The sequence below is a fragment of the Miniopterus schreibersii genome (genome assembly GCF_964146895.1).
Source record: "Miniopterus schreibersii genome assembly, chromosome: 18".
Lineage (NCBI taxonomy): Eukaryota > Metazoa > Chordata > Mammalia > Chiroptera > Miniopteridae > Miniopterus > Miniopterus schreibersii.
In genome coordinates, this window is record NC_138121.1 from 3,221,179 (window position 1) to 3,233,726 (window position 12,548).

The 12,548-nt window shown below is 61.3% G+C and overlaps 1 protein-coding gene across 4 annotated transcripts; it reads left to right on the forward strand.

Annotated features, from left to right (window-relative positions):
• Positions 1-441: 441 nt before the first annotated feature.
• KCNC3 (potassium voltage-gated channel subfamily C member 3) lies at positions 442-12,126 on the forward strand (the record flags this gene model as incomplete). 4 transcript variants are annotated; one of them, XM_081117957.1, is made up of 4 exons in its annotated part: positions 442-1,320; positions 5,208-6,315; positions 7,807-7,998; positions 11,990-12,126. In XM_081117957.1, the coding sequence occupies 4 exons, from the start codon at positions 442-444 to the stop codon at positions 12,124-12,126; spliced, it is 2,316 nt and encodes a 771-aa protein (XP_080974083.1). The 4 variants fall into 4 exon arrangements, with proteins under 4 accessions (XP_080974083.1, XP_080974082.1, XP_080974081.1 ...); XM_081117956.1 differs by lacking the exon at positions 11,990-12,126 and adding an exon at positions 10,957-11,059; XM_081117955.1 differs by lacking the exon at positions 11,990-12,126 and adding an exon at positions 8,261-8,358.
• Positions 12,127-12,548: the final 422 nt, after the last annotated feature.

The following is a 12,548-nucleotide window of genomic DNA, read 5'->3' on the forward strand; positions in this document are numbered from 1 at the left end:
GCCCCCTCGCTCCGTCCGTCAAGGCCGGTCATGCCTCTTTAAACAGCTTGGACTTGTTCCTTTCCTCTGCTCCGCCCCATCCTTTTTTCAGTTTAATCAGCTCTCTTTCTTTTATCTAATCCTGCCTCCTCTTTGTGCTGCCGCGCCAGCCCACATTCGGGGCGCGTCCCGTCTCCTTTAACACCTCACCCGCCCCTGCTCCCCGAAAGACCCAATCGGTGTGTTTCACCTGCTGCCCCGCCGGTTCAGCTCGGCTGGGTTAGAGCCCCGGCCCTTCTCTCCGCTTCAACCCCGCCCCACCACCCTGCAGGCCAATCACTTTGGCTGCTCCCCTCCCTAGACCCCGCCTCCATCTATAGTTTTTTCCACCCAATCACGTCTGTCGCCCCCCTGAGGCCCCGCCCACCAAGGACCGGCCCCTCCAGCCCCGCCCCCCGTCCAATGCTGAGCTCAGTCTGCGTCTCGTCCTTCCGCGGGCGCCAGGGGGCCAGCAAGCAGCAGCCGGCGCAACCGCCGCAGCCTCCCGACTCCCCTCCGCCGCTGCCCCCGCCGCCGCTGCCGCAGCAGCAGCAGCTGCCTGCGCAGCCCGGCCCCGCCGCGTCCCCGGCGGGCCCCCCGGCATCCCGCGGGCCCGGGGACCGGCGCGCCGAGCCATGCCCCGGGCTGCCGGCGGCGGCCATGGGGCGGCACAGCGGCGGCGGTGGCGACAGCGGCAAGATCGTGATCAACGTGGGCGGCGTGCGCCATGAGACGTACCGCTCGACGCTGCGCACCCTGCCGGGGACGCGGCTGGCCTGCCTGACCGAGCCGGAGGCGGCGGCGCGCTTCGACTACGACCCCGGCACGGACGAGTTCTTCTTCGATCGGCACCCGGGCGTCTTCGCCTACGTGCTCAACTACTACCGCACGGGCAAGCTGCACTGCCCGTCCGACGTGTGCGGGCCGCTCTTCGAGGAGGAGCTGGGCTTCTGGGGCATCGACGAGACCGACGTGGAGGCCTGCTGCTGGATGACCTACCGGCAGCACCGTGATGCCGAGGAGGCGCTCGATTCCTTCGAGGCGCCCGACTCTTCGGGCGCCGCCAACTCTGGCAACGCCGCGGGGGCCCACGACGCGGGCCTGGACGACGAGGCGGGCGTGGGCGGCGGCGGCCTGGACGGCGCGGGCGGCGAGCTCAAGCGCCTCTGCTTCCAGGAAGCGGGCGGCGGCGCCGGGGGACCGCCAGGGGGCGCGGGCGGCGCGGGCGGCACGTGGTGGCGCCGCTGGCAACCTCGCGTGTGGGCGCTCTTCGAGGACCCCTACTCGTCTCGGGCCGCCAGGGTGAGCGCGCTGTCGGGGCCCCCACCCCTCCCCCCTCCTGGCGCTCCCAGACCCCCAGGAGCGCCCACCCAGCCCTCGGAATCCCAGGGCCTGTCCCAGCCCCTCCGGATCTCCCTCAGCCTCCCAGTCTCTCAGAAGCCTCTCATCCCAACCCTGAGTCTCCTGCTCTCCTTGGAAACCAGCCCTCCTCGCCCCCAGCCATCCTCAGACCCCCAGAAGACGTTTCCCCAACCTTCAGAATCCCCCAGATCCCTTAAAACCTCACCCCGCTTCTCTAGGTCACCCTAGACCCTTAGGGACTTTCTCCTGGGCTTGTCTGAACAACCTCACCCCCGCCTTTCCTGGACCCCTGGAGGCCTTCAGAAGACTTTTCCCCAACCCCCAGCCATCCGAGCCCCTCTAAACTCACTTCTCTTGGCCACTCCTCAGACCCTCAGAGGACCTCTCCCCAGCCCTCAGTTTCTTGGACCATCCCCTGACCCTCAAAAGACACCTTTTCCTAACCCTCAAAGTGTCCCAGGCCCGTGAAAACTGCCTCCTTTCTCTGCCCCCTGCAGACCGCTCCCCCCCAAGCCTCCTCTGCAGCCCTCAGTTCCCCGATTCCTTTGCCCTTTGGCTCTCTCGCTGGCCCCCTCCAAGTTTGAGTCTCGTGGCTATTTTTGAACTCCCCTGCTGCTTCTACCCTCAAAGTCTCAGAAGAGTCCCCCACCCCAACTTCAGAGCCTCATGGACCCCTCTGAACCTCCAAACCACTTGCTCTGGCTCAGACATCTTTCCCCCTGGGATCCTTGGGGCTCCACGGTGTTCAGGTCCCTTCCTGTGTCCTCCAGGCCAGCCCCCCCGTCCCAAGGACTTTTCCGCGGAAAGCTCCAGGCCTCCCCGGAGCCTCTCACCGCCTGTTTCCCCTGAGCCCCATGCTACCCTGTCGCCTTCAGAACCTCCCGAGTGCTCCGCAGAATTGCACCCTCCCCACCCGTAGGCTCTCCCAGCTCTCCCTTCCACCGTCTAAGCCGCACAGCCTGCTCCCTCTCTCTGGGACGGCCCCCTGGCCCCCCAGCCCCCGGCCCCTTCCTGGTGGATAAATGACTTTTTCTTCTCCAGAACTTTACATAAGTTTAATTCTTGGGACTCCCCTCAAGTTAGCAGCCCCCAAACTTCCTTCTCAAAATAGCTCCCACTTCTTTCTACCCTGCCTTGGTGTCTCTCCACCCCACCCCGGCCCTGCTTGCTCCCCCTTTCCGAAGCCCCCACCCCCCAAGTCCAAAGGCCTGGACTGAGCTCCTCCGCTTCTCCCCCATCCCCAAGGTGAACCAAAGAGCGCACACACCTCCAGCCTTATCTTTCCTCCAGCACATCTTTGAAATTCCAGATTTCCCCTCAACTCCCTTCATCTTCCCCCCAAAACTTTTATAACTTCAAACCTTTGTAACTTCCTAGGCTAAATAGCTACCCTTCCCCCTAGTTCTCCCCTGGATCGCTCCCTGCCCCTCACTCCCTCCCTGCGTGGGAAGAGAGGAGGGCCGTTCAAAATGGGCAGAATTAGAAAGAGGGAAAGAGCGGCCACTTCAGGGACCCCTCCTGGCCTCCTGGGGACCCAAGCACCCCGAGGAGCCGGTTCGGCCCCCTCCCCCCACGGTGCCTCGTCCTGAGTTGGGAAGGACACGGAGCCGCAATGCCGCATTCACGCTGGGGGAGGGAACAAGGGGGAGGGGGGCCCGGAGGCACCGCATAAAGTTTGGTCCCCAGGAAGCGCTGAGTTGGCGAGATTTGGGGTTGGGTGGGGATAGGTGAGAAGGATGAGGTACAGAAGGGACATGGCCCTAGATGCCCCCTCAACTTGAGTGGCTCCTTTCCCTCCATGGCCTGGGGCTCCCTTCCTTCTTGCGACCCCGTTGAGGGGTGCTGAGGTGAGATTAGATGCCCGGGACAGCTACGGTGGGGGGGCACTCATTTACCGCACGAATATTTTTTGAGCATCCACAGCTTGCTAATCACTTTCTAGCCTCCAGATAGATAGTTCGGTAGAGTTGGGAGCTGAGGCCAATGAAAAGTGGAGGGTCTGGTACTACCCCCCCCTTCCCTGTAATATCTCCTTTCCTTCTTGCAGGGACTTCAATGCCCTCCTACTCCTGCTTTTGAACCATCTCGGGGCAAGGGGTTAACCCAGTCCCGACGCTGTCCGGTCTCTCCAGCTTCGCACAGCGGCGGAGCCCACCTTCCCTTCTGTGTCCTGGGAGGGAAGGAGTTAATCTAGCTCCGGGCCCGCGGCCTCCAGCTGCGAAGCGGCGGCTCTGCGGCTGCGCGCCGCCCGCCTAGTTGCGGCCCCGAAGGGGTTAAGACGGCGCCCAGCTGCTGCGGCTGCGCACTGCGGCGAGGGAACTGTCCGCGGTGCTGGCGGCCTGCGCCCCGCCCCCGGCCCCGCCGGCCCGCCCCCACTGCGGTGCCGCAGCCTGCGCCGCGCGCCCGGCTCGGGGCGGGAGGGGGAGCTCCAGGCATGCGCTCTGCGGCGGCCTGTGGCCTCTTAAACCACTGCGGAGAAACGAAGAGGGGGGCGGGGCAGAGGGGGCCCTCGCTGACCCCCAGCCCACCCCAAGGGTTAGGGTCCTCCGCAGCCTGACCCTGGGCCCCCTCTCTTCTCTGCACCCCAGGCCCTTCCTCCTCTACTCATCTGAGTAGAGCCCCCTCTGCCCCAACACTGATTCCCTTCCCTCACCAAGGCCTAACCTCACTCCTTCCCCTCGACGTATTTGGTAAAGCCCACTATCATCTCTAAGGACCTGGTCCATCCCCTTCTTCAAGATCTTGATCCCATCCTCTCGCTTCCTCAAGGCTTTCATCAAATCCCACAACATTGTTTGGCAGGATTCTGGTCATCCCCTATCCTGAAATGACCAGGCACGCTTCCACCCCCAATTCTCTGCACCTCTGAAAAGCCCCCTCACCTTTTTTTGGCCCTAGTCCTGCCCTCTCCCCGAGGTCTTGACTCCCCCTTCCTCTTAAGAGCCTTAAACCCCACCTCTCCTCATCTGTATCCCCCTTTCCTTTCTGCAGACTTGACACCACTTCTTCCACCTTCGGGGCCCTAACACCCCTCCTCCACGTTGTGGTTCCACCCCTGCCCTTCCTCTGTGGGTGAGGGCCTCACCAGCCTTCTCACTTTCCTGGGGCTCAGACATTGGCACCAAGGTCTGTAAACCCTGGCTCCTTTCTGAGGCCCCTACTTTGCCCCCCACTAAATGATGCTCCCATACCCTCATAAAAGCTCAGGCCTGAGTTCCAGACACAGGGCCAAGCACTGTTTTTGCAGCCAGGTCGTTTGTCTACATATCTAATGTAATTCTTACAACAATCCTATAAAAGCTTGAGGATTGGCAAACTTAATCGCCTTGCCCAAGTTAGGCGGGGGAAGGCTGGATTCAAACCCAAGGTTTTACTCTTAGCTGCCTCATGGTTCTGCCTTCGCACCCACCTCCCCTTCCCCTTCCCTCAGCTCCAGGCCCATCTGCAAACCCTCTGAGCCACAGAGGGTATGTGATCTTAGTCTCCCCTGGCCCGCCTGGATTCTAAAGCAGAGCCCAGAGATTGGACATGGGGATGGGAGGGTGAGGGAAGGTGGTCTAGGAAACAGAGCATGGGGCCAGAAATTGCTGTTTCGGGGATGGAAGCCGTCCATTGTGCTGCAGCTACTGGGGCCAGCCCCTCCTCGGGGCTGGGAGACAGCCGCCTCTGGCCCTCTGCCTTCCCTTTTGCTAGCCTGAGTGGAGAGGGGATCAGAGAGGGAAGCATTTGGGGCTGGGAAAGGAAGCCCTGGGAGGGTCATGTGGAGCTGGCTGGTTGACCAGATGCCCGGTCACCTTTCGCCTTCTCTCCCCCACCCCGCCCCGCAGTATGTGGCCTTCGCCTCCCTCTTCTTCATTCTCATCTCCATCACCACCTTCTGCCTGGAGACCCACGAGGGCTTCATCCACATCATCAACAAGACGGTGACGCAGGCCTCCCCGATCCCCGGGGCCCCGCCGGAGAACGTCACCAACGTGGAAGTGGAGACGGAGCCCTTCCTGACCTACGTGGAGGGCGTGTGTGTGGTCTGGTTCACCTTTGAGTTCCTCATGCGCATCACCTTCTGCCCGGACAAGGTGGAGTTTCTCAAGAGCAGCCTCAACATCATCGACTGTGTGGCCATCCTGCCCTTCTATCTCGAGGTGGGCCTGTCGGGCCTCAGCTCCAAGGCCGCCAAGGACGTGCTGGGCTTCCTGCGGGTGGTGCGCTTCGTGCGCATCCTGCGCATCTTCAAGCTCACGCGCCACTTCGTGGGGCTGCGCGTGCTGGGCCACACGCTGCGCGCCAGCACCAACGAGTTCCTGCTGCTCATCATCTTCCTGGCACTGGGCGTGCTCATCTTCGCCACCATGATCTACTACGCCGAGCGCATTGGCGCCGACCCCGACGACATCCTGGGCTCCAACCACACCTACTTCAAGAACATCCCCATCGGCTTCTGGTGGGCCGTGGTCACCATGACAACCCTGGGCTATGGAGACATGTACCCCAAGACGTGGTCGGGGATGCTGGTGGGGGCGCTGTGTGCCCTGGCTGGGGTGCTCACCATCGCCATGCCCGTGCCCGTCATTGTCAACAACTTCGGCATGTACTATTCGCTGGCCATGGCCAAGCAGAAGCTGCCCAAGAAGAAGAACAAACACATCCCGCGGCCCCCGCTGCCCGGCTCGCCCAACTACTGCAAGCCTGACCCGCCACTGCCGCCCCCGCCGCCCCCTCACCACGGCAGTGGTGGTATCAGCCCCCCACCACCCATCACCCCGCCCTCCATGGGGGTGACTATGGCCGGGGCCTACCCTCCGGGGCCCCACTCGCACCCTGGGCTGCTCAGGGGGGGAGCGGGTGGACTCGGGATCATGGGGCTGCCCCCTCTGCCAGCCCCTGGGGAGCCTTGCCCATTGGCTCAGGAGGAAGTGATTGAGATCAACCGGGCAGGTGAGGAAGGGCACGAGGGGGGTGTGGGGGCACCGGTGGAGATGCATGGGAGGAGGTGGGGAGGTTCTGAGGGGGGCAGGAGGTGGATGCTGAGATTTCGGAGAGATGCGGTGGTCAGCAACAGAGAAGGGAGAGAAAAGTGAATAGTAATTGCTGAGGCCAGAGAAGTGGCACAGAAATAGACAATGACAGAGAGATTTCATGTGAAAGAGACAGTTTTGGGGAGAGACAGACTTGCAGCCAAAGTGTTCAGGGGGACCAGGGAGAGAGGGTCTCACGTGAACCATGGGCTGGCTAGAGACAAGAGACCCTGAGAAAAGAGTCTAAAAGCCACAGTCTGAAACCAAGAGATTGTCATTGAGAAGGAGAGAGAGAGAGGTCAGAGATGGAGGGAGCCGTGGGGGGGGGTCAGCAGCAGAGTTTAGGTTTGAATAACTGAGACAGAGAGGAGACAAGACTGAAAACTAAAAGTGAAGAGTCAGCGGCCAGGGGAGATGGGCCGAGAGGGTGGAAGGCCATTTGACTGGACAGTGACTCGGGACTCAGGGCCCAACCTCTGGCTCTGCACAGAGGGTCTGAGAGTTTCGCAGAGATGTTGCCAAGAGGAAGAGTTGAGACCAGGGAGATAGAAGAGTTGACTGGGCCTGTGTGTGTCACTCCCCCCAGGGGAATCTGTGCTTCAGAGGCAGTGAGTGGGGTGTCAGTTTGGGAGGAGGGAGATGCTGGTCGGCCCCACCCCCATGTCTTAAGTAGGTCAAGAAAGGGAGCTGGGCCGCCTGGCCCCCATCTTGCTCCCTCAGCCACTGACCCAGTTTCACACCAATTAAAAATAGCCCGAGTCAGAGCCTGGGGGACCCCCACTTCCCCCTCCCTCACCTGTCACCTTCTTAACCCTTCCCTACTGTGTCCTTTCCAGTGTTCAACGTCCCTCCCTAAACAGCCCCTACATTCCCCCCAGCTATCTACCCCAGCCCAATACCCTACCAACCCAACACTTTACCCCAGTCCTGCCCTACTCATTGCACTTCAACCAACCACCCCACCCAACACTCTGTCCCAGCCTCCTTCCCAGCACCCAGCTTGCTTCCCAACCACCTCTTGCCCATGTCCTTCCCTCCAAATGCCCAACACCCAACCCCAGACCTGCCTTTCCCAGCGACTAACACCTGACTACCACTTCCTAACACTCACCCTCAACCTCCTCCTTGTGCTCACCTCCACCCACCATCCCCTAACCACCTCTCCCTACCCTGTTGTCCTTCCCAACACTCAACACCCTTCCCCAGTGACCTGCCCAAATCCACCAGCCATGCCCCCTACCACCCTGATCCCAATTGAGCCCCTCCTGTCACCTCTTTCTGACACCCTGCCCTTTCATCATCTTCCAGCACCCAAGTTCGACAACACCCTCTCCTTGCTAGTCTCACTCCCACCGTGCATTTTCACATCTCACTCTTTCCTTTGTGTCTCTGTCTGACTCTGGGGATGCAGATCCCCGCCCCAATGGGGACCCAGCAGCAGCTGCACTTGCCCATGAGGATTGCCCAGCCATCGACCAGCCCGCCATGTCCCCGGAAGACAAGAGCCCCATCACCCCTGGGAGCCGGGGCCGCTACAGCCGGGATCGAGCCTGCTTCCTTCTCACGGACTATGCCCCTTCCCCTGATGGCTCCATCCGGAAAGGTGAGGTGCCTTCCACTGGCCCCCTGGGACCCTCCCTCTCTCGCCTCCCCCAGGGGAGGGGGGAGAGGGGACTGGGGAGGAGGTATTGGACTTCCCTTCCCCCATCCCCTCCCCAGACCTCCTCCCTCCCAGAAACCCCACCCCCAGTTTCCTCACCACTGACCCTTCACCTGTCTTTATTGCATCTCCATTTCCCCCACCCCAACCCTCTGGCCTCTTCCCCCACCCCCAGCCACCGGTGCTCCCCCACTGCCCCCCCCAGACTGGCGTAAGCCAGGCCCCCCAAGCTTCTTGCCCGACCTCAACGCCAACGCTGCGGCCTGGATATCCCCCTAGTGGACGAGCCCCCTCCCCCCCGGGGTAAGTAGCCCCTGTCCTCTGAACCCCCCTCTTGACTAACCCCTCTGAGAACATGTAGCCCCCACTGACCGAGACTCCTGCCCCTTCACCATGAAGAGCTCCATCTAATTAACCTTCAGTCCTGACGCTGACCCCACACCCACCCTCCCAGGACTAGCCCTGCTCCTCACTAACCCCCTGGAACTAACCCCAGCCCTCCCCACCATGTGCCTGACCTCCCTCCCAGCCCTCACGACTGACCCCCATCCTCACCCCCATCGACACCTCTCTCCCTGCCTCCCCTTCTGGGTTTTTAAAAATTCAACCGAGAAAACGGGGTGCACACCCAGGTCACACTTCGGGGTGCCAGATGGGATGAGAAAGACTCGGCCACCCATTCAGTCATTTGTGAACTGGCCAGCTTACAAGGCACCCAAAGGTCCCCACACGGGGAATTCAGTGAACAAAATCAACCCGACCCTCCCCAGGAGCTGGGTTTGGTGGGGGAGGCCGACACAGTGGGAGAAAGTCGCTATTTGAGGCGATGACATATGTGGATATGGAGGTGGCACAGGGTCAAACAGTAAGAGGAACACGAAAAAGATGCCGGAGTAGAAGGAAGGGACAGGAAAGGCTTTCTGAAGGAATTGATAACTGATAGTTATCCTGGCTGCCAGCGAGGAAGTGATCCTGTCAGACAGTAGTGACAGAGGGACAAGCACACGCAAAGCCAGGAGACTGGAGGCTGGAGGACAGCTGAGGCTGGAAAGCAGGGCCGGCTGAGGGGCCGGGCCCTTGTCCAGGGACCTGGGGAGAAGCAGGTCAGCTCTGGACTCTTGGGGAAGGAAGGAAGGAGACAGTCAGGGAACAGCAGGGAAAGGGCTGCAGAGTGGCCTGGCGAGGCCAGTAAATCCGGCAAACGTAACCAAGCACTTGGCACGAGCCGGGAATTTAACATCCCTCCTGCATCCTCACAGCCACCCTAGCTGGCCCCTAGCTGCATCCACCCGTCCGTTCATTCACTCGGCAGCTAATCACCGAGGGCGCAGTTCCGGGCCCTGGGGACTCGGTACTGACTGCAGAGAGAGCCGCCCTCAGTGTATACCCCAGGCCGTGGGTCGGCATCCTCCAGCCCACGGACCAGCTCTGTCGGCCAGCTGTTTTGTAAATAAAGCTTTATTGGAACATAGCCACTGTTATGCTACAACAGTAGGATAAATATTTGCGACAGAGACTGTCTGGCCCACAGAGCCGAAATTATTTACTACCTGGCCCTTTACAGGAAAAGTTTGATACCCCCTGACTGGAGGAAGCAGAAAGTAAACAAGTGGGAAAAAAATCCTCTGGCCACTCCAGATAAGAGGGTCTGTGGACGGGCTTTTTGAGGTGACATGATGCCTGAAAGGTAAAATGGGGCTGCCAGGATGAGGGAACAGGAAGTGCAAAGGTCCTGAGTTACCCAGGGGGATGAGCTTGGTGTTTAAAGGAAAAGCGAGGAGGAAGGTGTGGCCAGAGCCGAGCAGCTGCAGGGAGAGGGGTGCCAGACAGAGCCTGTGCAGAGGACCAGGAGGGTATCTTTGGCCTCCGGGAGAGGCTGGATTGACCCTCAAAGTGATGAAGAGCCACCTGAAGGAAGTTGATCCATCACACTCTCAACAAGCACCTGTGGGATCTTCCTTAGAAATACAGAGATGCATCCGAAATCCCTGCCCCCGGCTAAGGAGATGCTGTAGCAGGACTTGGGGAGCCCCCAGGACAGGCTTGTTTAAGCCCCCTTGTTTCACAGAAGGTCAGGGAAGGCCATGGCTGACCCCAGGTCACAGCAGAGGAGATGAGAACCCAGGCTTCCTGGCTCAGACAGAACCCAGAGGGGACTGTCTGGCTTTTGTTCCGTCCCTTCCCTCCACCTCTCCTTGTTGCAACCCCCCCCCCATCTTCCATTTTCATCTCATTACCAGCCCCTCCCTGCCCCCATCTCACCCCCTCCCTGCTTGCACCCAGTCCCGTTCCCACCCTTTGTCCCTCACCTTCAGGTCTGGATGGGCCCCTTGGAATTGAGGGGCAGTGGGAGCGGGGAGGATTTGGGAATGTGGGTGAGGGAGGGCTGGGGGAGGGCTGGGGGTGGGTGGGAGGTCTCTGCTTCTCTTGCCTCTGATGCCGAAATCCATTCATTGAACTCAAATAATGGCTGGAGCTGATGGGGCTGACTGAGTCCTGGACACCCCCTCACTTTCCCCTTCCTCTCCTTCCTCCATGACCCCCTCCTCTATTGCTCCCCTCCCCTCCTTCCAAGACCCTTCCTCCTGGCTTGTCTCCCACCTGCCCCACGACCTCTCCCTTCTCCATCTTCCCTCGCCAACCACCTGAGGCTAACACTGCACACCTGTTCCCCCTTCCTAACCAGCCTCCTCCCTGCCCCCTCAACCCCAGCCACCCCGGAAGCTCCTTCCATATTTGATGTCTCTGGCCACCCCCATTTCACTGCTCCCCTCCCCCCGGAAAACACCAGAGAGGAGGAAGAGATCCGGCGTTTCTCCGACCCCCAACAGTGAGGCTGAGTTGGGGGGTTCCCTGTGACCACCCTCCCCCCGCCATGACTCTGTGTATTTCTGTCCCCAGCTCTTGTCACCGCCTGAGGCCTCGAGAGACCCTCGGTCCCCCCCTGCCCCTTTCCCCCAGGTTAGCAATGGGGAATGGCTGGGAGGGGGTGTCCCCGAGATAGTGGGCTTCCACCCCCCCTCAGGCTCTGTCCCCTGTGGCCAAGATGCCGTCCCCCAGACAGCCCCTTGGCACGGCTCGGAGAAGTCCCAGACACTGGCAGGACTCTTGAGATGGCCCCAAGCTTCCAAGAGACCACACAGGTGCTCCTTGATCTCAGGCCCCAATCTTAGGTCCCGGCTGTCAAGACAGTTAGAACCTTCCCCTCGGAAGTTTCCTGTTGAAACTCCCTGACCCCTTACAGGCCCCCTGCCACGACCTGCGGGTGAGCCAGCTTTGCCCCCTCCCGGGGCTCTGGAGCTGCTCTCGCGCCCCCAGAGGCACTGCCAGCCTGGCTCGGCCATCCAGCCCCGCACCCCCTCTCCTTCCCCGCAGCTAGGCGAGCCCCAGCCCGCAGCCCCCCGCTGCTCCCAGTCCTCCCGCGCTGCTCCCCACATGCCTCCCACCTGAGCTCCGGCCCATGCCCCTGCTGCCACCATCCGCCTTGCTGCCCCCCACCTTTTTGCCTCAGATGAGGGGGCCAATGGGGGAGGGGTGGGGGACGGGCTGCGTGGGGATGGGGTGGGGTGGGGGAGGCTCGGTGGGCGCCACCCCGCCTCCTAACCCTGAGTCTCTCCCCCCTCCCCATGTCTGAACCTTTCTCCTCGATGCGACTGACTGTCCGATTTGTTCACTTCTCTCTCTCTCCATCTCCTCGGCCCGCCTGTCCATCTCCGCCTCGCACCCCGTCTTTCTGTGTCTCGGTGTCTGACGGCCTCTGTCTCTCCGTCTCTCACCTTCTCTCTCTCGCTGTCCCTGGCTCCGTCTCTCCACCTGGTATCCTTTCTGTTCTGTTTCTCTCCTCCCTCCCTCCCTCTGTCTTGGGTCTGTCTGTGGGACCCTCCCCTGCACCCCTATTCCATGCTTCCTCCCCGTGTTTCCGCCCCTCCCCCAGGTTACGAGAAATCCCGCAGCCTGAGCAGCATCGCGGGCCTGAGCGGGGTGTCCCTGCGCCTCGCGCCCCTTGCCACTCCCCCTGGCTCTCCCAGGGCCGCCCGCCGCGCCCCCCCAACCTTGCCCTCCATCCTCTAGCGCTCCCCTCCCCCCCGTGGGGGGACTCGGGGGTGACAGGGAAGAAGGTCAAAGGAGCTGGGGGTGGGGGGTGGGGGAAAGGGTTTTTTAAAAATCAAAAAGTCATTAATAATATGCAACGGAGACGACCACGCCAGCAGACACCCCCGGGCCCCTCATCCCCACCTGGGCCCCAGGATGGAGGGGGAGGGGCCAAAGCCCACGCCCCCCAACTCTCCGCCCCCCCCCAAATAAAGCCTTCTCAGGTCTCCATGAGCCATAGGACACCCTCTCCCATCAACTCGTGTAAATACGTCCAAATTATGCCAATTACATTGGGGCACCTCCCCCCTACTCTGCATGCCTCCCCCAACCTGGACCCCTACCTCCCAACTCCACCTCAGCAATAAGCGCCAGGGGCTGCATGCCACGCGGTTGAGGGA